We start from the raw sequence: 27,757 nt of genomic DNA, 5'->3' as shown, positions 1-27,757 counted from the left end.
TTTACCTTATCTAGCCGGCCTGTTGAGTCTCTGTGGGTTTTAATTAAGGAACCGAAGATTTTAAAATGTACCTGGCCAGGATCAACTTCGCAGTAGTGAACATGGTTTCATAACTTTGCTTTTGCTTTCACTTCGTTGATAGTCTGTCACGAACAGAACTAGAAACTTTGAGGAGTCAACAAAGAAGGAAAAATATGTTGACATGTTTCAATGACTTAGAAAAAGCTAGTCAAATACAATCTCCTGTACTGGTTTCATGTTCCACAATAATGCTTTGCATAACGCACCACCTCCCTGGTAATAAATGTAAATGTAATAGATTGATCCTGTGTTGGCCAACAATACAACAGGACACGTTTCTGACAAGCTGAAGGAACTGACTGTGAATTAAAGGCTAAGATACGCCAATATAAAAATATAGAAGTCAGCCTGCTGCTGGCACTGGAGGGAAGGTCAGGGGATCAGTGATTATTGGGACACATTGGTTAACGACAGCATTTACTGGTTGTAGACGTTCATTGTTAATTTAAAAGAAAATCTATCTGGTAGCGTTATTGGCCTAAATGAATTATAAATAAACGTTAAAGGGTAGTGTTGGCTAGGGCTGGGCGATAAAACGATAATGATATATATCGCGATAGACTCGTGATCGATATCAATAGAAAATACGTTCGATAGAACTCCGTTAGAGAAAAATAGGAAGAAAACCTTGAGCCAGAACCGCAAGTGATTCTGGGGGATGTAGGCAGAGGGAGGGCTTTAGCCTCTCGACCTATCACGGCCCAGCTCAGCCAGGTTGGCGGCATCAACAACAACAAAAAAAGGAACAACATGGAGTGAAAGGAGAATATGCGTGCAACAGCGCGAGAGGAAATTGTAGATAAAAGAGGAAAGGTCATGTCACCAGTTTGGCAATATTTTGGTTATTTAAAGGTTACGTTTAAAATAAAAGTATTTGAATTCTGCCTTTTTTTTCTCCTGGTCCTCATTTAGAAAAGGTTAAAAACTTATATCGTGATACATTTTTCAGCCATAGCGCCCAGCCCTGGTATTGGCAGTATATTAAATCATTTTGACCTAATTATTTTACACTTGAGACCATATTTCTATGTCCACACTAAAAGTCTCAAACATCTGCTCATCCCACAACAGAACTGATCCTTCAAGGCTATCGGCGTAGCGATTTTTTTCTCTGTTCTTCTCTTTGACACCACCGACTGACCAATAAAGGAGAATTTAGTCGGACGAGAGGGTTCGTCCAGTCAACCGACCCAAGAGGCCGCAGTCGCCAACGTTGAGATATTTCTCTGGATGGTTTAAAGCGATTTGGCCTGTATGTGGCGCTAGATGGAAAAAGGAATGATCCAGGTCGTTAGAGGTTAAGTCACTGTACTTGGTAGTATAAATGTGGGGTTTAGTTAGAAAGTATTGCTGTTATCCAGAAAAAATAAATAGCTTTTTTTTGTAATAACAATATTGGGGTTTCCAAACATTAAGGTGGACTGGTGGAAGGTTTGGGAGCTCCTGTGTGACGGCTGCAAACTGCACCGATAACAGGAAGTCACGGTACAAGAGTCTGACGCTGCCTGTGAACTGAGCCAGGTGTGGTCATTGGACGGCTGACAATCATGATCAGGTGGTGGACGAATACATTGGCTTTGCTCCACTCAGGCGAACCTTCCCCGCACCACCTTTTTGTTGTGTCGTTTCGTTTTTTAAGGTTTGATGTTGTGGCTAAATGTTCCTGTTAAATTTAATTTGTTGATTTCACAGGTCCTCGTGGCGCAGTCTAAGGATTTAATGATGAGAAGAAAACTTCTGCTGGACCCCGGCTGAGCTCCACCTCATTCAACAGCAACAGGTAAAGAGTTTAAATGACTGAAAAAGAACAAGCATTGTTGGTGGCTTTGGTTGTGTTGCATACTGAACGCGCTCTGTACCCTTTAAACTCATGTGGAAGGGGGTTAAAGCTGATTTCAAAGTGCCTTGAAAGCACCACGCTTCCAGCAACTTTGCTATACTCGAAAATAAAATAAAAGCTGCGACTGCTGCACAGTGTTTTTAAGGTAAACGCTCATAAAAGACATGTTTATAGTCTTACTACCACATCCAAACACACATGCTGATGACCTGTTAGTGTGATGTTTTGCCTGACAGGCCAGAAGAGGGCGATATTGCTCAGAAGGTGAAGAGTTACACCTGGAATATTTTTTTTTTTTTTAATGGTGGGTTGTTGTGTTTTGATCATCAGTGAAAGATATGGTTCATTGCATGGCTGGATTTCTTTCTGCTCATTGAGCAGGAAGTGTTGCCTCTGTGATATGTAAGGCGTTGGCCTGCAGTTGATTTTTTTTTTTTTTTTGTTTAAGGTTGTTTTTCCAGTTTTCCATCGAAACAGAAAATAAATCATTTCTTGGGAGGGTAGACAAGTCTTTTGAGTTGCTTTTTTGAGTTTTGATGAAGGATAAAGGATTTAATGGAAAGAAAATAATAGTCTGGGTAATGTGATTTAGTTGTAGTTTTAAAAGTCAAATAATTTAAGCTTTGATATGCTGGGATTTGACAGTTTAGATTATTAAATTTTTTTTGGTCATTTGATTTTATTATTTTTTTTTAATTATAAACTTTAATTTTATGTACTCCTGTCATCATTATTATAGATTCTCGTATCTTCTTTTACAGAATTTATTTCCATTAATTAAAGTATGGTAATTTTTCAGTTGTAAGTCGTTCTTTTAATTAATTATTTAGTTATTTTTTTTGTTTTTAAATAAATAGTTTAATTTATGCGTTCGAGTAAACTTTTATGTACTTATAATTGACCACATTATCTATTTTGTTGTTATTAATTTTATATAGCAGTAGTAGTAGTAATAGTAGTATTCAGTCGTTTAAAGCATTTCCTACCAGCGATTAAAGTATAAGTTTTCTTTTTTTTTTATGTAATGTAATTTAAATATTTTTTATATTTTTTATTATTGGTGCAAAATAAAGATTGTGCCCTTGTTTGTAACTTTAATTTAGCCCACAGTGAGGAAATGTCCAGTTAATTATTACTGTTTTATTGTTTCAACAATATTGTCTTCCAGGGAAATAAATAATTTACATTTATTATTCAATATATTTTTATTAGCAATGCAAATTAAAAATTGTGAACTTGTTTTCAATTTTCTTAAATACTCATGTTATAATTAGCCCAATTATTTAATTGGTTTTCACTTCCACTAACTAATAAACTTTTCTTTTTTATGTTATGAGAGTTTGGGGGGAAAGTATATTTGATTTATGTATATGTTATTTAATAGTTGTAGTATTTCCTGTTACTAATTATTATTATTACAAAATTTCCTTCCTTCTAGTGATTATTTTTCTATTATTTATCTTTATCTCTCATCTATTTGTTTACTTATTTAAATATATACTCATATTTTTTTTATTTTTTATTTTTTTCTTAGTATATATTTCGGCCATATCTGGTGTTTATTTCAATAATTTATGTGTATTTGTGCAGAGGAGTTAGTTTGCGAGAAATGCCCCCTTCCCCCCACCCCCGCAACGCGCAAGCGCTCGGGACCGTGTGGGAATGGTCGGTCCGCGAACTGGGGGTTGGACCGCTCCGAGCGAAACAGAGCAAAAGAGTTTTAAATGTCCGCCATGTTGTCCATGGCGCACTGAACCAACGATAGGGAGCGGAGCGTCGGAAAAAAACAGTCCGAGAGAGAGCGACCAAGATCCGGGCCTTCCCCCGGCTCCGTTGGCGACGCCCTAAATACAAGCTACCACCACTCGAACGTTAGAATAGAGATTAACCGCACAGAAACATCCATGAAAGCTCCACTCGGCACCGCTGTGAATATTAGGAGATCGGATAGATTTATATTGCATCTCGAGTTGTGAAAAATGAGTAAATTGTCGTTTCGGGCACGGGCGCTGGACGCTTCCAAGCCACTACCCGTCTTCCGTTGTGAGGATTTACCCGACCTACACGAATATGCATCAATTAACCGGGCAGTGCCGCAGATGCCTACGGGGATGGAGAAAGAAGAGGAATCGGTATGCTTTAACGGTTTTTAAAAATTTGAAAATACACACTTTATTATTATTTTTTTTTTTTACATAATCGCAGGCGTCCCTCTTTTTTTTTTTTTCTCCTGCGCAAGCTTTCACAAAATGGCCGCCAGTTCTCGGAGCAGAAACACGACGGTTTTCTGTTGCTAATGGCTCCCGGGCGGGACTCGGGCTAGTGTTTGGGTACGGCGGGTACGCGGCGAGTCGTTTTTGGGTAAAATTGCCCGGTTCGACCGGCACATTTATGCGTGAGGTGGTTTTCAGAGTACAAAGGAGTCATGTGACCCGAGAGATTCCGACATTTTGTCTCGGGTCTGTCAGGACGGGGGCCTTGTGTTGGCGTAATTGCAGAGGACCAGGGCAAGGGGGAGCTAGCGGCTCCAGATTATGTGGCATCTGTGCCACCGGCAGATAGAAATGTCAACAGTGCTGCCATGCAATGGAGGAAATACAGTGTTGGGCATCTTGAATGGACGCTACATGAATGTGTTTTTGCTCTTATTAATGTGTTGACTACTACAAATAATGCACATGTGGCTTTTATGTTGTCATCTTCATATGATGAAGCCTGCAGGGCTTTAAGTTGATTTATAGTTACTGAAACATCTGAAAACGTTGTTTGACAGTAAATACATTGTGTTTATTATCAAGCTTCTGATGTATAATTTAATCCCCACTATCCTGGAGGGATATTATGTATTAATCTATGTGGATATAACGAAGACAGCGTGGATTTACATCAGTTTACACTCTGATTTCCTAGTGTTGACTTTTGATTATCTAGATAATAACACTATATATATATAAATGTATGTATTATTTACACTAGTCAGAGAAAAGTGATGATTTCCTGTGGAGGTTTATAAATATATAAAATAACTTTATTAATCTTGCGAGGGAAATTGTTGTTACAGCAGCAGAAAATGAAAAATACATACAAATTAAAAAAAGTTAAATGTTTATTATGCACAACAAAATACAAGCAAGTGAAAAATACAAAAATAAGATATGTACAGTCAGAATTAAATATGATCAGGCAGTGATGCAGGTGGATAAACAAAGTCTGCTTCCTGCTTGGGATGCTCTGATTATCCTTAGGATGTAGGGGGCTGTCTATAACCTGGATGCACCCTGTGGGAATTATACCTCCATTTATTTCCTCCCTTACACACAGAGTTAGACCCTTGTTCTGACTCCATTCATCAGTCTATAAATGTATATTTATATCTCAGCTCCTCCAAGGACTCTGCTCTGTGTATGACCCAGCTCTCTCACCTGATGTTTAAAGAATAAGTAAATTGGGAATGCCACCCCAGGCGTCTGCGCCGGTTGCCCTTATTGTTCTGCGCTGCAGCCGGTCGTGTGGCGGCTCGGTGTCAGGGGTTCAGTGTGTCAGATGGCACAGCGGGCTGGCAGACCAGCGGCACGTGGCGCTCAGGAGGAGATGGGAGGGGGGGTAGCTGTCACTTGAAAGTCTGTTGCTCTGCTCAGCTGGAGTGCTGGGTTATGTAATCGTCGTATTATCATAAGAGGTAGGCCAAGGCCCCGCTGCGTGCCAACCACTGAGTGTTTGGAGCCGTCTGTGTCCGACTTCAGATGGAAATGTGTTTTGAATCATTGTCGGTGGATGCTGGAGATTGAAATAGTGCTGTTTGACCCACTGAGAAAGAATTTTATTTTGAGCAGCAGTTCCATAGCTTCATTCTTTTCCCACCACAGCGGACTTCCCTGCACTTCCCAGCTCATCTCAGACCACAGAACAACGTGTAGGTACGGCGCGTTTAGCCCTGCTCATTGAACCCAGGACGACGGTCTGTTGTCATATCTCAGTCCAACATGTGGTTTTGTAATTTGCAGACGCCGGGCCCCACTAAAGCGCCGTCACTGCCGAAATTCCCCTCAGCACGTGCGGCATTGTTTGTTTTGGGCCAGACACTTTGTCTTGTGTTTACATTTGGGTGAAAGTGAGGTCAGTGTCTGCGGCCCCGGTGGGAACCCGCAGGCATCTGTTGTGTTTGCCTCTCTGCCAGACACGGTTCTTGTACTTGAGCGCGCACACACACACACACACACACACACACACACATTTCTGGCGGGCCACCAGTTTCTCGCTGTGTGACCTTGCTGGGTGGGAATGTGGAGCATGTCACCTGTCCAAAGTCTCCGCTGGGAAATTGAAAGTTTCCTCTGTCAGCCGTTTTGCACCGCTTTACTGCAGACAGTTTTGTTTTGTTTTGTGCTCGTGAGCAGTGTGACGACATTTACTCCAGACAGCTTCTTAAATCAAACTCTGGTAGCGGCATGTACACTAACTTCGTAAGGTACACAAGTGAAACAGTGGAAGAGAGGTTTAAGTAATTCTGAACAATAACTAAGAAGCTGCTCTGAAAAAGTGCGATTAAAATGTAGAGAATATTAAATTGTGCCTTCTGAACCCTCTCACATGGAAAGATTGTGTGATTTGTTTCCACAAAGCTGAGGTGAAATTATGACCTGCAGGAAAAACAACAAATTTGTCAAGTGTCAGCAAGGTATTCATGCGTTTAATCCTACTACTGCTGTAACAGTACGGCACTAAATCATCCTTTGTGGCGGCGATAATGTTCAGTTTATGTAGAAACGGCGTCGGAAAGACGGCAATTCAACTGGACCATCATTTCTGGAGGATGTAGTTTGTGGTGCTGTTAAACTGGAGTGAATTAAACTCTAAAGTGTTTCTGTTATTTAGCCTAGCCGCTGACTAAAATGGTAATAATAGGAACTCGTGTTGGTACAATATAGTTCAGTAGTTTACAAACCACAGCTCTGTACTGAATGCCCTAACCTTAATGAAGTGGTGGTATTAGAATGTGTTTGTGTTTGCTAGTGTACCTAATGAACTGGCCAGTAAGTGTGGGTTCCCTGTTGCGATTGATTTGTTGCATTCATGTGCAGTTGTGAGACTAAACTCAAGCTAGTGTAAACGTACTCTTGGGTCACTCGGTTGTAGTTTACCTGCCGTGCTAATTTGTGCTGTAGAAAGCTTCGGTTACTTTAAAATGTTGAAGTGGGTCTATAGAAATGTAAAATACAAACTGGCAATTTGTATTTCTTTTTGTAACACAAACTGTCTGGAGTCAGAGTCTGATTCCCAGCCGACGTAGACTGCCAGTTAAGAGCCCACCTCTCCCACGCAGGGCATGGACACTGCTCTTGTTCTGCACACATCCCTCGACAGCCCCCCGCCAGACGATCCCCTGCGGCTGTCCGTCATGTGAAGTGGCATTTACAGTGTCTGGGACAGTAGCTGTCAGGACATGAGACCGGAGAAGGTGGGAGCGGGCGCTGGCTCGCTCAGTCGGCTTGACAGTGATCGATGTGGTCATTTAAGAGGGCTATTTCTGGACTGCTCTGTGTGTTTTTTTATATATATATATATATATATATATATATATATACGTGTGTGTGTGTGTGTGTGTGTGTGAGGGCACCAGCTAATGCTCTGCATTCTGTCTGCTCACCTCCATCTAAGTCTTATTTATTGTGAGGCAAATGGCCACGGCCAGGAGAGTAAACAAGCACATGGCTTGATTAGGATTTGGCAGCCGATGTGTTTTCGCTCAAGGCCGCTTGGTTTTTTACGGATTTCTCCCTCGCTGTGGACTCGAGGAAGTTAACGCGGAGGTTCAGGCATTCGTCGGGGGGTGGGGGGGGGGTCGGGATAGGAACGTGGAGGTTATGCAAGCACAGATGGGGTCGCGGCAAATTCTACAAACGGGTTGAAGGGTTCAAGTGCTGTATGCAAATGTAGGGAGTCGGTGCTTCCTCAGACAGAACGGATCACGAGACCACATGGCGCGATAAAACACAATATCTTGCCTCGGGTGTAACTGACTCTGGAGGATGTAGTGAGCCTCCAAGGTCCTAATGTTGTTGCTCTGGGACACAGTAAAATAAATAGTCTTCTCATATTGTTTGTTTTAGTTATTGTGACTTATTTGAACACCTTGCTTTTAGCTGTTGTGTTTTATATAATCTGTGTGCAGCCGTATTTCCACATGTAAGTTTAGTTTATATATGTCCAAGCTGTGGTGATGATGGATTGTCCACATCTTGCAGTCTTGACTTGTAGACGGCAAAGCTGTTCCCTTCCTCCTGAATGCTGTGTTGTTGTATGACAGAAAACATATGGAGTAGTATAGACCACGCCGAATGCAGTCGAGCATCACTTTGTGTCTTCAAGGTCTCGGTGAAGGTATCGAGTCGCCTGTAGCACTGGAAGAGCTCGCCTATAGAAAAAAAATAATAACGACTTGCTTTCTCCAGCGCTCATCGTTGATTTTCTGCACGTCTTTCACAGACGCGGCGGCACACTGAAGGCTTTCTATAAGCGGTCACTCTTTGCTTTGGTTCCACGAGAGGCTCACTTCGAGATGAATTCATCTGACGCTCTCGGTTATAATACAGTATTGATTATAATTGCCCCCCCCTCAATTGTATTCCAGGAACTGCCAAAACCGCAAGAGGTGTTTATTGTTCAGAAGTTGCACTAATTGAAATGGTTTCAGTTCTGCTGTGGTGTCCCTCTGTGGTTTGAGTCATTCTGAACAATAACTGAGAAGCTGTGTTGACGAAGAAGTGTAATTAAATCCTGAGAATATAAACTTTGTATAGTTCGTTCTGTCTTAAAAACCTTTTAATGCTGAGTAATTGCGTCTGTGGAAACAAATCTACTGAATTTGCTATTGATTAAGGTGAGAAAAACAACACATTTGTCAAGTGTCAGCAAGGTTTTCATGCATTTAATGTCTTCAGTGGACAGAATTAAACACTAAAATGTTATTTAGCCGACCCTATTGACTGAGAAGGCAAGGTATCAGGAACACGGTGCAGTTGAGTAGCACTACAAACCACAGGCTCCCAAAATGAAAAGACGTTCAGTCGACAGCTCTTACGATACTTTAAATAAATGTTGAAAACCACAACCTTCATGAAGCTAAGATTTAGTGCAGGACTGTTGTAGTTGTCTGATGGTTGGTCGGTAGTCTGGGTGTGGGATTCGTCGTCCTTATCGGTCGTTTTTGAGAAAATAAACTCGTAAGACACTTGAGAGTATAACCACAGATTGTAGGCAAATAGACCTGTAAAACTAAATCAGAATAAAACACAGTTGAATATACAGCTCTAAAATACTACTAAACGCTGACTAAGCCTTACCCTTAATGAAGATTGAATGCAGGACTGTTTCACTAGTGTACCTAATGAATTGGCGCAGTTAGAGTCCATTAATAATATGATAAAAGATCACATTTTGGATGAACACTGTCACAAATCAAACCTCAGCCTTTATGAAGTGGAGCCGGCAGACATGTGTTGGACAGATGCAAAGGAGGAGATGGCTCATAGTAGTAGTGGTAGTGTGTGTGTGTGTGTTTACTGCACAGTTGTGTCACTGCTGTCTGTTTGATAATGTCTCGACTGTATAGACCGACTCCGGATGAAGCTGTTTTCAACATCTCTACTTGCGTTGCACAACAGCCGGGGTGATTATTTTGGCAGGAGTCTGTTGATTTTCATAACGGACCAGTCGGGCTCTTGTCGTGTTTTTCTTTTCTCTCGTTCTGACTCACTCACTTACTCGTCCTGCCCTCCCTGCTATCCTTGTGTGTCTGACAGCCCGCGGGGGGAAAACGACAAACGCACACCTTCTCTCCGGGGAGCTGCCGTGCGAGGCCGTCGGCACGCTCCCCCCCCCCCGTTGACAGGCTGTGGCTCGGTGCCCAGCTCCGGGCCAAAAGGCTCTCCTCCTATGGCTGGCGGGCACCGTGCAGACAAAACAGCCCGCCAGCAAACCAGTTAGTCAGCCCTATGGCCTGCCCTCCTTCTGGTTTGTTCCCCCCCCCCCCCCCCCCCCTTGCTCAGGCAGCTTGGCAGCGGCAGGCGCTCATCACGCCGGTGGCAGGTAGATAAGGTGAAATGACTAAACATTGGAGGCAGGAACGGTGTCAGGTTTCCCCTCTGGTTTTGTGTTCTTGATTGGACGGCCGTTCAGATTCCAGACCTCTCCTACTTCTGCTTTTAGAGCCAGACACTAATACAGCATATCGGATGCAACGTTAAAAACCTCAGCTGTTATTAGTGGTTCTGATACGGTTCTCTTTTCGGATCACGCCAAACCGCAATCAAAGCCAGGAGCTTATTGTGTTTGTGGCTTTTTTTTTCTACCTGAGCTTCTTTTCATCTGTAAACCTTGATGTGTGTAATCTGACATAAGTTGATTTTCCATGTGCTTGCTTCAGCCAACGTCCAGGTGCAAGATGACTCACTGCGACTGCCTGTGTGTTTATTTATTTACTGGTTTGCGTCTCTTAATGCGCTCGTGTTTGTGTATGTAAATGCTCATAGCTATTTCCCACTGGCTGTCCATACAGGCTTTAAGAAGGCGAAAGCAAAAACTGAAGCAGCTGCACTTTAATCTAAAAGTCAGTTTGATTATCCCACAGTGGGATTAATTAAATAATTTTTTAAAATTAGCTAAAATCAGGATTGTTCCAGTCAAACTAGAATTAAAATCTAGCCGTTTACTTTCTTATGTGTGTAAGAGTTTTCCATATTTGAAGATACACGATGAATGAAGCTAGCTGTTGCTCTACGTACAGACAACTTTGTTTTAGCTCGTTCATAATGTTTCCTGGCAGTTTAAGAAGCACGCTGTGATTGTTTAAAACACACTGATGGAGCAGTGTTCTGTGTTTAACTTAAAGCAGTTGGTATAATTAGTTGCTGTTTTACTCTCAAAGCTTTTCCCGTATTTACAGTAACAGCCGTAGTAGATGTCTGAAGTTTCTCAGTCATCCAGGTCATAGGATGTCGACAAAACCAAAACTGAAACGAAGGCAGGAGAAGTGTTTTCACTCAGCCGTGCAGCTTCTTCGGTTTTAAATGACTGGGGAGTTGAGGTTTTTATTCTGAGCGTCTATGACTCAGGTGGTGTGAAATATGGAAATAAAAGGAAAAAGGAATAAAAACAAACAACATCTCATCTGACTACAGTAGTTTTAGCTTTGAATGACACCGTAACGCAGTAGAGACTCTGTATAGTTTTGTTACGTGGACGTTTTGATTCAGTTTCCTGCTTGTGCGGCAGATTGTTGCTTCACACGGAGCCTGGTGGCTGCTGATTTCTGCTGGTAACGACTGATAATTAAGTTTTTCTGATTTTTAAAGAAGCCAAAAGAGAGTCAGTGGGCCTTTTTGCCATTTACAATGATGACATTCACTTAGTCCAGTGGTTCTCAACCTTTTTTGGGTCCTGGACCCCCTGCATATTTTTTCGATCGACCCCGAGGAACCCCCACCCAATCTGGAGGGTGGCAGTGCAATTTGATAGAAACGGCAGAAACTGCATTTTAAATTGCATTATGGCATTTATTCACTCTTTAAGGCAAATATGAGCTTTCAGTTGTGTCTCAGTCACATTTGAATAAAATAATGCTATTTCTATAAATGTCATAGGATCTTTTTGAAAAGGTGTTTTATTTTCACGGACCCCTTGCAATTACACCACGGGCCACTAGAGGTCCGTGGACCCCCGGTTGAGAATCTATGACTTAGTCTATAATGGCGTCTGGCGCTGTTCTGGGTGTCCACTGTCCGTGAGGTTAATCACCGGTTTCCTGCAGATTGACAAAGTGTACCAGATAACGTTATTGGTGTTTTGGATTGTTTGCTTTGTGACAGAGGTTTGAAATGAGCTGTTCAATATTTACCGAGCCTTGTGAACGGAGAGCAGGAGTCAAGCTGATAGGAAGAAGTTGTTTCACGCTGAACGGCGACGAGCTTGTTCACACCCTGGTGACGAATGACGTTCTCTCACAGTGAAGTCAGCGCCCTGTGTGCCCTACGCTAATGGTGATATGTAGGAGTTTGAAAGGTAAATTATTGTAATTGAGAATAAAATTTAAAAATCTAGTTATTTTCTTTTAAACTGTGACCAAGAAACGGACAAAATCCACTGTTCTCTTATCTCTAGTGGAGAAACAACACACACAGAATCTGAAATCAGCTAATACTGTCCATGACATTTGATTGTTGCTGCTCTATTAATGCAGATTTCTATTGCTAGAAGTCTCAGGGAGAATGTGTACCTTCGGCTGTGTGACGACTGCTTTTGTGAACATGTACCCTCGCACCAAGCTGATGCTTTTTAAGAAAACCACTTCCTCTTTTTTGAGTAATTAGATCCGATAGCATCTCAACCTCCCCCCCGTCTGTCCGTCTCTCTCTTTGCAGGAACACCATCTCCAGCGAGCCATCTCGGCGCAGCAGGTCTATGGCGAGAAGCGGGACAACATGGTCATCCCGGTCCCCGAGGCGGAGAGCAACATCACCTACTACGACTCCCTCTACCCTGGGGACTACAAGATGCCAAAGCAGCTAATTCACATACAGCGTGAGTGGGCCTCTCTGACGGCAAATACATGATGCAGAAAGTGGAGAAAGTTATTGTGATGTGGCGCGTTTGGGACCTCGGTGGTTGTTGCTGGCTGTAATATTACTCCCTTCAGTGATTTTGAATGTGTTAAATGACATTTGGGAGCTGTTGACTGTAATTGTAGCAATAAACATTAGTATACTTGTTTTTTTATTTGAGAATATTCACTTTAGATCATTTTATAATACGATCTTTAGGGCCTGTAGAGTTGAAATGACATTTAAACACAAATAATAATAATAAAACTGACCTCTCCGGCTCACAGGCAGCAAAACAGATCAGCTGTTCGTGCGTTTGACGGCTTCAGGCACGTGTGTGTGTGTTGTGAGCCTTTCGCCGAGTTGTCAAATGTTTGTCAAACTAAATGAGTTTGCGAGATTGCCCCCACGTTCGGTAATGATATCACAGCAAATGAGTTTGCCAGATTGCTTAGTTCAGTAACCATGTCTGTGTCACAAGCGGTTGCCGCGATTGTTTCTCAAAGGAAAGCAATTTGCTGCGCCCTAAACGCAGACGCCGTTATCAGTGGAGAGCTTAAAATGACAAATGTTTTGTGCCGTCAGATCGCCCTCGGCCTGATTTCTGGGTTTCCTCTGAGGTGTAGGAAAGGTGGCAGGAAATAGAGTGGGATAACTTCTAGCTCTTAGAAGTTTAATGTTTTACCAGCATTGCTTAAATTTCTACAAACACAGTGCGTTCTATTTAATCCATGTTATTTTTACTCTTAACTTCTCGCCCTGGAGAGATGGAGGTTGCTGTAACCAGGTTTGTCGTGCTCGCTTGGTGTCTCAACATGAAAGTGATTTCTATTAATGAAATATGAGCTCACGTTGTCATTTTTAAATACTTTGACCCCGCGCGTCGTTGCTCCTCCTGCGAGCGCGGCTGCAGCAGCTTTGACGGCGGCTAGCTTAATTTGATTTCACCAGACGTGGCGGCGTTGTTGTCGTTGCTCTGAGACACGCCACCGCCGAATTAAAACATGAACGCAGCCCGAAGAGTCTGAAGGGAAGTGCGTTGATTTAAATTAGTCTGACGCGGTCGGACATGACTTTGTCGAAACGAGTACAAGGCTTTAAGATGAGCTAGAAGTCTGCTGAGTTAAGTCAAGAATACGCTCACACTGGAACATAAGCACAGGACAGAGAGGCGCGTGTACTCTGAAACTGCTGTAATGTGTTTTTTAAATCTGCATAAATGTTCCGTTTGCGTCATTATACACATTAATGTCGCCTCCCGTTAAATTGTCAGTCAGATGCTGCAGCGCTTTGGTCGTCTGGTGGTGGCTGGGTGGAAAATGAAGCGACACAGAACCAGATAATCTTTACTGTTCGTCAGTCTCCAGTCGTTCTAACTTACAGTCGTAAAAAAAGGAACAAGTCTGATGTACTTGATAATCATCCAGTGTGTTCTCAGCCTTCATGTCCAACAGCTGCTGCTCAGACTGTTCTCTGAGCACTCATTGTTTCTGGTTAACTGTGCCGTTAGTCTCGTGTCTTCAATAGAGGGAACTATTTTATTCAAACTGAAGCTGTAGCAGCTGTTTGGCTTTAGCTCGACAAAGTCCTGGGTGCCGCTGCTGATTTCCTGAACTAATTCTGGTTCACAAGGTCTCAGATTTATTTAAAGACATTACAGATTTTTTACAAAACTCACGTTGTCATTGGTTTGTCAAGATTTGTGGCATTTACACAATATTTCATCTTGAGTTGGCACATCTTCCACATGGCTTTGCTTCTGTTCAGCTCTTCTGTCGTCATACGTTTTAAGTCAAATCAGCTTTCAGGTCTGAGTTGTAGCTTCCGTCGTGTTTTGAATCTCCCTCACACTTGGATGAAACTAGTCTCGGGAGATATTTAACAAGAAGATGCAGGAAATGGCGCATATTTAAAATGATGGGCACAAAGGTTGCATGAATTGAAACTAGATCTTTACCCCAGTTCTCCCACATCATGCCGGGAAATGACACTCTGTTGAAATAGTTGGCGTTTTTTAAGAAGAAGCTCTGGTTGTTCACGGTGAGACCCCTGTTGTCTACATTTTGTTTGTGGGTGGTGTGTCTGGAGTGTCCACATAGGAAGAGACAGTGATGTGGCATCCAGACACTTTTAAGAGCTGTGATGATGGAAAACAAAAATCTTTTGCGTTGCAAGTTGACCTAAGGAGTGTCTCTTACAGCTGATTGCCGTATGACACAAACACAGACTTCCCTGAAGCGTTGACACCAAATGCAGTTAGGGGGCTTGGATCTTCAGGAGATGGGGCGGTGTTGTCGCTGATGTTATTTTCTTCTCCGAGAGCTAGTCCCTTCTAGCCTGACGAGCCAGACCCACGTTAAATGTAGGGTCTGGGCACTCTCCATAGACAGGGCTCAACCAGAGGGGTGGGATAAACGGTTGTCTTTCAAACTCCCTCTCCACGCAATAGGATAGCGCTACAACCAATCAGAGCAATGAAGAAGGTGACGTAGTCAGAGCGACGGAAAAGAGAGTTCCTTTCTCAGAGAAAAGCTTAACTTCAAGTCTTTCAGAGTGGCGGCCAAAGCCGATTCGAAAGAAAGTTGTTCGCTAGCAGCAGCCATCGCTCTGGTAGTTCTAGCAGGATGGGGAATTCACGCGTAATTCACGGAACTTATGGTCGCACCTCAGTCGTCATCATGTTAAGCCCGCCCACCGACTCGTGATTGGCCCGGTCTATTGTGGATTTTTTGAAATCTCAAGTCAACGGAGAGCAACTAGACTGACCCTGGAAGCAAATGTAATTTGCTGCCGCTAGGGGCGCGTCTAGATTCTAGGCTAAGTCCCTTCCAGACACAGGCAACATTTGTAGACAACCGAGCCACCTAAATAACGTCCACTAGCGACCAGCTGTCAGTTACAAAGCGATGATCATGTTTCTTTATATGTGGATGTGAAGGTTCTCAGTCATCAGTTTCATGGTACGTAGACGAATCAGCTGTCTGTCACAGATACACTTGTCTCTTTAGATCAGAGCCATTTACTTTAGAGTCGTCTGTGTGCCTCGCTCTGGTTTCCAAACATTGAAGCCGGGTTGTGAACTGTGGGTTTTATGGGGCTTTGTCAGCTGCTGTGGTCGGCCGATGCGAGTTTTATTTTCTGCTTTGGTTTCACGCATTAAACTGTGAGTTTGCAGCGTCTCCTGCGCGTAACCAAATGTGTGGGTTCATAGAAAGTCAGCCTTTGGTATTTGAAAGTGATTGCTAAACACTGAGGTTATGTAAACGTGGCTAGAAACCAGACGGATGCTTTGTCACTGTGCGTGCGGTGTCTTGAGTCACTACCACACCAGCTTAGCTTCGTTCTGACTTTGTCCTGCAGCTTTCAGCTTGGACACAGAGCAGCCAGACTATGACCTGGACTCGGACGACGAGGCCTTCGTCAACAAGCTGAAGAAGAAGATGGAGATCAGCTACCTGCAGTTTGAGGAGATGATCGACCGGCTGGAGAAAGGCAGCGGACAGCAGGTCAGCACCGTTTGTGGAAAATATCACACCTAAGAAAGGCAGCAGCAGCGTTGAAGCTTTTTTTAAAAAACTAATTGTCGTTGCAAACATCACCGCTGTGTAAAGCACATTTAGAATCCTAACTCCAGTCCGTACCTCTTAGGCTGTGAGTCTTCCCGACGCCAAACTGCTGCTGAAGGAGGACGACGAGCTCATCAAGGAGGTCTACGACTACTGGAGCCGCAAAAGGAAAAACAGCAAAGCCAACACTCTCATCCCCACCGTCAAGCAGGAGAAACGGGACGGCTCCAGCACCAGTGACCCTTACGTGGCCTTCCGACGGCGCACCGAGAAGATGCAAACGAGGAAGGTCAGTGTTTCTGATGAGGCTGATGGGAGATCCAGCTCTGGAGTGCTTTTTTACTGAGAAATATTTGATGAATTCTGATGTCTTGGTGCAAAATGTCTTTTGTGAATCTTGCAGAGATTGCGTAGATGCAGATTGCTGTGCTGTAAACACTATACATGACTCCTCTGCCATCCAGAGCAAATTCTTAATGCTTCAATGTGACAGGATGACAAAAGAAGAATGCTCTCAGGGAGATCTAGCACATTACTTTACTGGCAGAGTCTGTACTTCCAGTAAAACATTGTGACAGGAAGTCAGTGCAGCTTGTGCAGACGCTGTGTCACCTGACAGAGCGAATAGATCTGATCTCTTTTAAATACTTCTGACGTTGTCCTGGACAAGTCTGGAGACATGCAAGTTCATCACTGTATGAACTTTAGATTCAAACGACCAGAAAGTGTCCTCTTAATCCAGGAAAGGGATCAGACGGAGGTCAGACTCTGTTAACTTTTCTTCAAGCAACTTCATAAATTTTCAGTATCGTCATCAAGACATGTATCCTACATTAATCAAACCGTAATCCAAACAGTTATTCTAATTGAAAATGTGATTAATGTAACCACAACATTATGTGTCTGGAGTTCTAGCTGAAAGTGTTTATGTAAACGTTTTCCTCAGAACCGTAAGAACGACGAGGCGTCCTACGAGAAGATGCTGAAGCTTCGGCGAGATCTCAGCCGGGCCGTCACCATCCTGGAAATGATCAAGAGGAGGGAGAAGAGCAAGAGAGAGCTGCTGCACCTCACACTGGAGATTTTTGAGAAGAGGTGAGAGCCTTTGATTGTGTTGGCGTCCATAATCCAGTTACAGCTGATGAGTTTGTGTCCGGTGACTGATCCCCTGTGTTCTGATTGCTCCCCAGAAACGTCATGTCAGACTTCGGGGGCGAGGTGATGGCGGAGGTTCTGGCTGAACGGGCGCTGGTGAGGCCACAGATCATTCCACTGGTGCCACTCACCAACCAGTACCGACACCAGGACCACATGGACCTCAAGGACTACAAATCCAAGGTGAGGCCCCTTTTTTACTCGGAAGAGAACAAGAAAGTTAGCCTCTGTTAAAACCACTAAGCTGCTTAAAATGCAGCCGAGAAATTGAAGCGACAATACGGCCTTTTGAAAAGGTAATATTATGAATATTTTACGCAGGGTGCCGTCTAAGATTAAAGACTGCCCTCGGGCAGCGCTCTCTAAAGGTGCCCTTTTTTAAAGGTCCTTTGCCGGATCGTTTAACATCTGCTCTGTCCTCCTAGCCTGAGAAGACGGAAGTTCCCCGACAGAAGAGGAAGTACGAGAAGAAACAGAAGGTGCTGCCCCTGTCGTCGGGCACCCCCCATCACGCAGGTCCCGTTGTCTTCAACGCCAAGGACCTGAACCAGTACGACTTCCCCAGCTCGGACGACGAGCCCTTCTCCCAGGTAGAGAGACGCTTCTTCACTCAGAGCCAAACACGGCCCTCTAATCCTGCGAAATCCATTAATGTGTTCTCCAGTTTCATTATTTTATTTGGTAAACATGAGTCTGAAATTAAGCTTTTTAAAAATGCAGCAATGGTGGTTTCGAGCTAAAAGAAGTATTAAGGAGGAAGCTCTTATACTTTTCTCTGCATTAGAAAATGAAATGGAACAACTGTAATCATACAAGAATAAAGGAAAATGGAAACCGGTTCGACCAAAAAGGATGAGAAGACAGGACAAACTTGTATCTTCAGTGTATTTCCCTGTCTGCACGTTGTCCTGACACAACCTAGAACACCTATAGACAAGTTATTTCAAGCACAGAGCACATACTGTGTGTATCACACGGTGTCGTAACCATTGTGCACTGCTGCAGCTTCCTCCAGTCGTCTCCACTGATAGACGATGAGTTCCACCGCCAGTCGCTGAACTTTGCCCTTTGTCCTGACTAGTCCACTCAAAATTGCTAAACTACATGGTGGAAAAAAAAATGCTTAAACCACAACCTCTAACTTCAGAACTTATAAATTCTCCTCTGTCACTGACCTCACTCCAACATCTGACCTCTTTTCTTTTTGTCCACAGCTGCACTCAGGCTCTTCAGAAGCAGAGGAGGAGAACGACCCAGATGGTGTCTATGCCTTTCGCAGGAAGGCAGGCTGCCAGTACTACGCTGTAAGGAACATAACCTTTTGGTCACAGCACATTAAATTAGACTTTAAAGGAACAAACGCACGGCCTTGTGGACATTCACATCTTTAAAGAATACACCACAAGTACCTGTAGCTCTCAGGATCCATTTAATGCTCCTGAAACATGAAAACGTAGCAGTACGGTGTAATAACTCATCATTGTTCAAGTCATCGTCCAGCTGGAAGGATTTTACAGCGCAGTAGTAACGTCTTCTGTATCTTGAGAACGAGGATGGGGGGGAAAACATGCTGAGTGTCCTCTGTTTGTCCGCAGGCTCGTCAAGACCGGGTGGGCAGCTGGCCGTGGTGCGGTCCCTGGGAGGGCGGTTTGGCAGAAGCTCGCTTTCGCTACAGTCTCACCACGCTCACGGTGCCACGCCGCTGCCTGGGCATGGCTCGGCGGCGCGTGGGACGAGGCGGCAGGTCGGTCAACCCCCTCCCCGCTCTTCAGTTAGCTTTATAAGCCACTTCTTTGTATTGTTGGCTTTGTACGTTGCACACAGGTAGTCGTGATAGACCGTTAAGCTACACGCTCTATTTCTTCATAACACTTGTTATTAAAGTAAGGGGTAGTGGCAGCGTCTGACCATCCTCTCCTCTCTCAGGGTGTTGCTGGACAGGGCACACACGGACCACGACAACATTTTCCACGGACTGGATCTGGAAATGCTCGACCTGCCTCTTCCCTCCTCTCCTGCTCCTTCTTCGCCTCCTCCCGCTACTACAACTACTTCACGCTCACCGGCCACCGACAAGTTTGCCAGTACCTCAGAATCAAATACCTCGGACAGAAGTTCCTCCACCTTCAACTCCTCTCTGCCCCCTTCCTCCCCCACTCCCACGGACCTCAGTCAGATACTGTTGAATATAAAGTCGTGCCGATGGAGGCACTTTAGACCACGGACACTACCACTACACGAGCTGGACAATGCCCACCCGCTATTCAGGAGGTTGAGCCGAGTCCTGAAGCGCCCAGTCTCTGGGGGACAGCCCTGCGGCCCTCAGCGCCCAGCGAGGGTCGTCCCTCCACCCACACCCATTGCTGGTAAGTGGCTTCGAACACAGATTGTGTGTGTGTTGCATCGGGCTCTTGTTGTTTATGAGAGAATCATTTGTAATATCCACAATATAAGTGAATAAACTCTAGTTATCCTGTAGGAAGTAGTCCCAGTGAAAACGGTTTGGATTGCAGAAAGAACATTTGACGCTGGGGAATATTTTTCAAATACTAGTGATTGTGTTGGAGAGGTGACAACTCGGGATGTCCCAGTCAGGACATTGGTATCCACTCAGGCGGTGGCTGCACCAAAACAACAGCATTGAGCAACACTGAACGCTGTGGTTAAAAGAACAGAACGTTTCCTGGAAACTAGTGTTGAGGAGAAAGATCTTCCAGAGAGGGTTGGGGAGGTTGTAGCAGCGTTGGATGACCAGAACATTTCTGGAGTAGAGAACACGAGGTACCAGCTACTCTCTCTCCACACTACGTTAACGTTGACAGAAAGATTTATTGGACTGAATCCAGTCGACTCTAGGAGAAGACGAGGAAAGACCTTATGATTTATGAATCTCAAAAATGTTTTTGTCTAATATTGGATCGGGACTCTGATCCTTTCCTTCAGTATTGGCCAGTTTGTGTCAGATTGGGTAGCAAAAAACTTGATCAGGACGTCCCTAGTAATAGAGAGCCAAAGTCCCGCCCCCTCTACTTCCGGGTTATGGGACCTATCTTTCGAAAACAATATGAACGGCAGTCTATGGCGAAAGATAAATTATTTTCTGGTCCCGATCGACTTGTGCCTTGGATTGTACATATGTTGTTTTTCAGAATAAAAAATGATTTTACATGTCAAGAATGTCACAGTTTGTCTCAAGATAGTTAAGTAAAACGCTATGGAAAATACGTAATTAAACGAACTACAAGTCCCGCATGCTGGCGCGTACAGAACCGACCAAAACTCCCTTGGTGTAACTACAGCTCTCGACATGACCCGATTTATAATGATTTTCACCTCGTTTGATGCTTCTGCCTTCGTCCTGGAAGAAGACGGTAAAGCTCAACAAGGAGACAGACATAGTTCTCAGACGAGAGATGTAGTTCACTAAGCGATCTCATACAAAACCTAATGTTGTTCAGCTTATTTACGTCAAATAATTTATCTCTTGACGTGAAAAATTATCTTTTAAATCCACACACATCATATGTGAAATTCATGCCACAATTCGAACGGGACCAAAAAATAATTATGATCTCTCCATTGACTCCCGTTCATATTTTTTCGAAAGATAGGTCCCATGACCCGGAAGTAGAGGGGCGGGACTTCGGCTCTCTATTGGTAACTGTCCATCCTGGTTGGAGCGCTTCCTTGTTTTGATCTTTGTTTCCTGGATTGGGGAGATAATGTTTTAATTGCAGGTCCATTGCCCGTTCTCTCCTCTTGCTCCGCTGTGAAAGTTTGTTGTTCTCCTAGCACAGCTGTTGCTTGACATTCACACAGTTTCACCTCGGGTACCCCACCCCATCCACACGGTGTCAATTAAAACTGGATTTGATAAATAAATTCATGAGATGCACAAGATTTGTTGATTTGTTTGTGGACACAGAGGCGTGCAGCGTTGACTAAAAGACTAAATGCCGCTGGTCCTCCTGTTATTACTGAAAGGGTGGCCGGTGTCTTTTGTGCGTGAACAACAATGACCTGTTGATCTGGCTGGAAAAGTTGGACAAAGAAACTAAAGGGCCCATATAGAGTGAACAAAAAGTCTTCAAAGAAACTAATACGTCTGTGTATTAACTACAGCGGTGGATTTAGTCTGCAGAGAGAAGGGTGTGTGTGAGTGTGTGTGTGTGTGTGTGTGAGATCAGTGCTGGAATAATCCGGTGTAGGAGTCGTGATTAAATGAAAGAGTGAGATTGAAAGGAACGATCTTGAAGGTGGCGTTTGAGGACGAGCTGTGACTTTGAGATGAGGAGTCTTGTGAAGTAGACCTGAATGAAAAGAAAAGCCACACAGGATGAGAAAATCAATACGGCGCCGGGGTGTACGGCCTCAGAATGCCCTGAAATGTGCTCCTGGGACCTGGTGATCAATACGAGGCCAGTGGAGAAGAAATGCAGCGGACCATGATATCTACAGGCTAAATATGTGGGACGCAAATAAAACCAGAGAATTAATTTACTGGAGTTAATCAACAGATTTTAACTGGAACGCAGAATATTTTTATGTGACCTGGTCAGTAAATCATATGTAATTACACCTGTCTAGTGGGTTCTGGTAGGACTTTATGAGCTACTGTTAAATAGCTTTAATTACAAACATCAAACTGTGCTCGATAGATGCTACGATAGAGACGGGGGACAAGGGTTAAGTACATGATCAGCTCAGCCACATGGACGTTTCTTTCTGGAGTTACCATGACTACGTTTCATGGGCAACATTTCCTCGTTGCAACTTATCTCTGATCTGATCAATATGTTGCCGCCCACACAGATTCCATCTTTCGTTCATGTTTTTCAACACTTAACTGAAGCAACGAGTTTTTTTGCTGCTCCGCGTGTCTGTCCCTCCCGGAAACTCATCATCGCCTGATGGGTTTTTACCCCACGTGGAGCAAACGCGCTCAGAGAGAGGATGGATTTATTCCAGACCAGATCAAGTGTTGACGTGATTGTTGGGAGATAATGTTTTCTGATTAAATTCATTCTGATCAGATTAGTCTGTTTTATTCTGATTATTAGAGTTATATTAGTGTTAATGGAAACCAAGTGAGCTCAGGTTCTGCTGAGCTGATCTTGCATAGCTGTTTGACATATTTAAATACTTTTATTTACTAAAAAGAAATTGAAAACTAGACATTCTGACCAAAAAACATCAGTGTTTGTTTCCTCCTGTTTCCATTGTTTAGTGTGAGCGACTGGAGTTGTCAGATTGAGTACAGCCTCATGTGGCCTCATCATTTAACAACAAGAGACGAACTATAATGAGTTGGAGGGCCACACTGTATAACGCATACTCAACAATGTGTGTGTTCTGGTTGAATAACTGAAGATGCATCATACAAACCTGGCTTTGAGTGTTGATTTTAATTTTCATAATTATTGTGGGTACTTGAGAATTAATGAGTTTTGTTTGTTTTTGCAGCTAAAACAATATTTCACAGATGTCACTTTTTTTTGGTCCATGTTTTCATTCACGTGTGATGTGTTGAGACGTCGGTGTGACTTGGTTTCCAGATTTGTAACGACGCCTTTGTCTCCTCTCAGCTTTAACAGCCGAACAGTACCAGCAGCATCAGGAGCAGCTGGCCCTGATGCAGAAGCAGCAGCTGGAGCAAATCCAGCTGCAACAGCAAGCCAACAGCACCGCCACTGCCAACAGCACACAGGTCGGTATCCGGCTCGACGGGCGGGCCCCGGCAGCGCGCGCCTTGTTTGTCTTCATTTTACCCTTCCTCTCGTAAAAAAACACCGTCCCCTCTCTCCTGACAGGGCCTGGCGAATACATTGGACCAGGCCAGCGCTCAGAGGGCCGCGTCGGCCCTCGTCACCGCCGACCAACTGCTGGCTCTGAAATCCAAGGAGGAGCTAGCCCTGGGAGGTGGAGTCAATGGCGTCCTCTCCCCCTCAGGTATGGCCGCGCCCCACACAGCCGCTGGGATGTCTGGCTTTGACGAAGAAGCAGCTGGACGTCACAGTAGATTGATTTATTGAATAAAGTTTTATTGGCATTATTAATGTCTGAAACTCAGCCTAGTATTCACCGTGATGAGCTGCGCTGGGAGTGTTTCATTACTGATAAACACTTCGCAATAAAAATAAATAAATTGTAGCGCAATAAAAAAAACCAAAACAGTTTGTTTCACCCAAGGTGGAATACAGTAACACTGAGCAGACAACTCAAACAAAGAGGGGGAAGTAATTACAGTTTTAAAATCCACAACGCAGTGCACCAGAGAGCAGATAACGGCACAAAGCAGACGCCGTCCCCCTGGCAACCGATGCCGTTACAGGCGGCGGGATTCAGCAGATAACTGACAAAAGTGACAAAAAGTAATTTTCAATTTGAGATTGTTCTGCAGGAGAAAAACGGTGCATCGCCGCTCTGTCCTTCACAGATAAAACCGCTGCAGCACAGAAGTCAGATAACGGGCGCGAAAGGAAGTTTTGTTCTGAAGAATGAACCCTGCTAATAACTGACGTCCTTCTGTGTCGCACGCTTCAAAAGTTTTTAGATTTACACCGTGAAAAGTTTATTTAAAGAGCATTTGATGATTAAAAACTTGATTCTCCACCTCCCACATCCCACCCTCTTTCATCAACCATCCACCCCCTTCCCCTCCTCCTCCCCCTCACCCCTCACCACCACCACCCTCCCCGGCCTCTTTTAACCCCTCAGGTGTCTACAAGGGCTTGCACCTCTCGAGCACAGCGTCCCCGTCCCCCGCCGCCCCAGCTCCTCCCACCACTACTCTGACACCCGCCTTGCTTCAGCCCTGCACCACCACCACCACCAGCTCCCCCTCCTCCACCACCAGTAACAACAACGGCACCGCCCACCCCGCCAGCACCACTACCACTAACGCCGCCGCCACTCAGGTCTTGCTGGGAAACAACAACAACAACAGCCTCCGTCTGGGGGTCCCCGCCGGCAAGCGCATCCACGCCCCCCGGACGCTGAGCACCACCATGTCGACATCCGCCTTAAAGCTCGCCCACACGGCAACCGCCAACTGTCAGAAACCCAAGGTCACTACGGCGTCGGCCTCGCCGCTCGACATAGTGCCCAGGTGAGAAAAGACAGGGAAAATATATTTATCTTTACAAAATAATAAGAGAAATATGAGTGTTTCTAACAAACACATTACAGCGAGAAAAGATTTTATTCTAAAGTGAGTTATACCAGAATTATTGCTGTCTGTGATCATAGTAAATGTCAGTAGAGAAGTGTTTTTAAATGATGTTGGATTAGTTTGTGTAGAAAGTATAGACCATCAAAATAAAACCTTTGGAAAGGCTTATTTTAGAAAAGAGTTTTAGCCTTAAATCATATTATAAAAAGCTTTAACTTACTCTGTTTAAAGGCTCTAGAAGATAAGTTAAAGTACGACTTATTGATGCGATAACGTTAGCTCTTTTTATTTATATTAGGTTAAAACCAAACTTGAAATACCGAACGCAGGCTAAGCTCCTGCGGTTGATACGTTCAAACATGAACCCACGCTGCTTTTAACCGTTTAATTAACTATCATCTTTTGATTCTTTTCCCCCTCAGGGAGAATCACGAACAAGACAAGCCAGCACTGAACAGTTTATCAGAGAACACAGTGGCCATGGAGGTGACGTAGCCTCCCGTCCACGGCTCGGTGGAAGCGTGACTTCTTCTGTTCTTTGTTTTATTTCTTTTTCCTTTTTCTTTTTGGTGCTATGCATCATTCGTTAGTCGTGAATGCAAGTGAGCGGACGGCGGCGGCGGCGGCGGCGACGACGGCGGAATGAGCAAGGCTGGGTTTCCATGGCAACAGTTTTGGGACTTAACTGCAATGCTCGTCTCGTAAAAAAAAGTTTTTTTTTCCTCCCCACTTTCCTATTTGTTACTGTTAATAAGAGATCGTCTGTAAATTCTTAATATGGCAATTATATGTACAGTACTGCATATTTGTAATACCCCTCCCCTTCCACGCCCCCCTCCTCCCCCACCCTCCCACCCCCCGTTCTTGTATATAACATTACTTGAATACAGAATTGTTCATTTGTGATGTTTTGCACTCAAGATATTAAAAAAAGAGACAAAAAAAGAGAAGAAAATCGAAATTAAAAAGAGAAAACGACAAACTGCAACTGGTGCGAGTGTGAGAGTTGTACCACAGAAAAAATGTATGTCATCACATGCATGGTGCAGAACCTGCTGTTTGATCTATTTATTGTGCCGTGTTTACAAAGTTTATTTCCCCCGCCCCCTTACACCTTTTTATTTTTAAATTTTTTATTTTATACACTGTACCCCTCACCGGTTCCCCCCCGTGCTGTAGTCAGTGTTTAGATCGATTTAAAAAGAAAAATGTATTTTTTTAAAAATTTGTTTTCTTGGATGTTGTGAACATGGCCGGGAGCTCGCCCCACGACGGCGTTCTTCCCGTGTGTCCCGTTGAATCCATGGCGTTCAACACAGATTCAGGCGCAGGGGCAGTAGAAGAAGACGGGTGTGAATTTGTCGTAGGCATCGGTTTGTGAGTGGGTTAATCACTCTCCACGAAGCTCTTCCATTCATTTATTATTCCTGAGACAAGTAACAAAACAATGGGGATGAAGACTTTGCTGCTTCTGACTTATCTAAGCACTATATAATTTGTTTTAATTGATAATTGATGCTGCTTTTGTATAATTTTTTTTAATTTTCTTTTTTTGGCCTCTGGTTTGCACCCGATGGCCTTTTTTACTATTTGTTTTCTCAAAAAGATAATCCCCCACATCTCCTTAATTATTTTTTTTAAATAAATATTTTTGTATGTCCCATTTTCTTTTTTTTTTCTTTTAAATTTCCCTCAGAAAAGACTTCATTCTTTTGTTACTTGTTGGTCTAAAGAAAAAAACAACTATAAGGGAGTAAAAAAAAAAAAAAAAAAAAAAACGATAAAAAAAAACATGCAGTAACTGACATTAATTATCATTCCAGCTTCTGTATAATAAGAAAAAATGTGTATGAATTGAATAAAAAAAGAAGTTTTCTCTACTTTTAAAAACTCTCCAGAAGGCTGAAAGGCCATGAACCACAAGTTATCGGGTGCCTTCATTTGGGAATAAAGGAAAAAAAAAAACTCAAAAAAACAAATCGCTCTCTTCTGTGAAGAGTTTGGTACTGAACAAGGCTACTTGTAGTTTTTCTTTGTCTGTACCACAATCCCAATGCCCATTCCAATGGCCCAGTTGATTCATGACTTTTTGTTTGGTTTTTGTTGACCCTTCCACCACCACCACCACCACACATACACACATACATGGGAAAGACTAAGAATCCTCTTGAATTGCCACAAAATGAAATAAAAATCCAGGGCATTATGTGTTTTGACCAGCATGTCTCGTTTGTTTTTGTCGCCTCTCGTCTTTTCGGTGGTTCTCTTTATGAGACGGTAACACTGTAAGTTTGCTTGTTAACTGAGGTCAAGCTTGTCGATTTGGTCCAGTCTTAGAAGAAGCCTTAAACCCAAATCGATTAATGTTAAAAGGTCGTACCCAAGAATCATGTAAATGTGCTTCTCTTTCATTCATCGACAGAGGAGGTCACAGTGTGTTTCTGGTAGGTCACGAAGTCAGATAAGATAAGACTTTATTTATACCCGTGGAGAAATTAGGGTGTTACAGCGACAGGGAACAGCAAGATACCAAAAGATAAAGTAAGGTAGACAGGAGAAACTGTATGAAAGTAAATACGTTATGGTACAAGAAATATTTACATACTGCATCAGGTTTCAGTAGCTAACCAAAAGTTGAAAACAACAAATCAAGTAAATAGAGGGTTGAGGTGGTAAGGAGGCTGAATGTACATAGAATAAAACAAACTCCAATAGGAGTTGCACCAAATATTACACAAAAAGGACATGAGGTAATGACGGGGATGAGTTGGTTTATACTGTGCTATTGTATGTCCAAGAAAAGAAGCTCAGCAGCAACAGTGCTAAGAGTCTGACTGCTGAGGGGATGAAGGACCTCCTGAAGTGTTCCTTCTTGCACCGTGGGGCTGAAGGAGCTTCCTAAAGTGTTCCTTCTTGCACCGTGGGGCTGAAGGAGCTTCCTAAAGTCCCAGCTGTCTCATACCCCCTGTATGTGAGCGAGGTGTTGTTCCTGATGTTTTGACAGTTTAGCCAACATCCTCCTCTCCCTCCACCTGCTCCACTGAGTCCAGAGGACAGCCCAGGATGGAGCTGGCCCTCTTGATCAGTTTGCCAAGGCTCTTTTTGTTCCTCTCTGTGACTCCACCACACCAGCAGACCACGGCGTAGAAGGTTGCCGATGCAGCCACAGTGTCATAAAAAGTCCTGAGTAGTGTCCTACACTCCCTAAAGGACCTCAGTCTCCTCAGCAGGCGGAGACGACTTTGGTCCTTCTTGTACAGGATGTTAGGACCAGACCAGTCAGTGTCCAGTCCCTGGATGTTCACCGGTGCAGGTTGTGTTCCTTTACAAGTCAATCACCATCTCC

The 27,757-nt window shown here is 43.8% G+C and overlaps 1 protein-coding gene across 4 annotated transcripts in view; it reads left to right on the top strand.

Annotated features, from left to right (window-relative positions):
• The window catches only part of LOC311489284 (enhancer of polycomb homolog 1-like), a 29,698-nt gene extending 3,081 nt beyond the window's left edge, over positions 1-26,617 (top strand). The window contains exons 2-15 of one of the 4 annotated variants that reach the window (XM_084546297.1): positions 1,774-1,861; positions 12,340-12,499; positions 15,880-16,025; positions 16,168-16,374; positions 17,032-17,180; positions 17,276-17,423; positions 17,666-17,830; positions 18,455-18,544; positions 18,836-18,984; positions 19,167-19,606; positions 22,826-22,947; positions 23,051-23,189; positions 23,958-24,348; positions 24,834-26,617. In XM_084546297.1, coding sequence (XP_084402423.1) covers positions 12,400-12,499; positions 15,880-16,025; positions 16,168-16,374; positions 17,032-17,180; positions 17,276-17,423; positions 17,666-17,830; positions 18,455-18,544; positions 18,836-18,984; positions 19,167-19,606; positions 22,826-22,947; positions 23,051-23,189; positions 23,958-24,348; positions 24,834-24,906 — 2,319 coding nt within the window. In that variant the 5' untranslated portion in view covers positions 1,774-1,861; positions 12,340-12,399 and the 3' untranslated portion in view covers positions 24,907-26,617. Of the gene's footprint in view, positions 1-1,643; positions 1,862-3,618; positions 4,054-10,000; positions 11,981-12,339; positions 12,500-15,879; positions 16,026-16,167; positions 16,375-17,031; positions 17,181-17,275; positions 17,424-17,665; positions 17,831-18,454; positions 18,545-18,835; positions 18,985-19,166; positions 19,607-22,825; positions 22,948-23,050; positions 23,190-23,957; positions 24,349-24,833 lie in introns of those variants that run through there. The other 3 variants (XM_084546299.1, XM_084546296.1, XM_084546298.1) reach the window with 3 other exon arrangements.
• Positions 26,618-27,757: the final 1,140 nt, after the last annotated feature.

This window comes from Chelon labrosus, assembly GCF_963514085.1.
Source record: "Chelon labrosus genome assembly, chromosome: 6".
Classification (NCBI taxonomy): Eukaryota; Metazoa; Chordata; class Actinopteri; order Mugiliformes; family Mugilidae; genus Chelon; species Chelon labrosus.
Note: the sequence above shows the minus strand (reverse complement) of the source record. Positions and strands in the feature narration are given on the sequence as shown.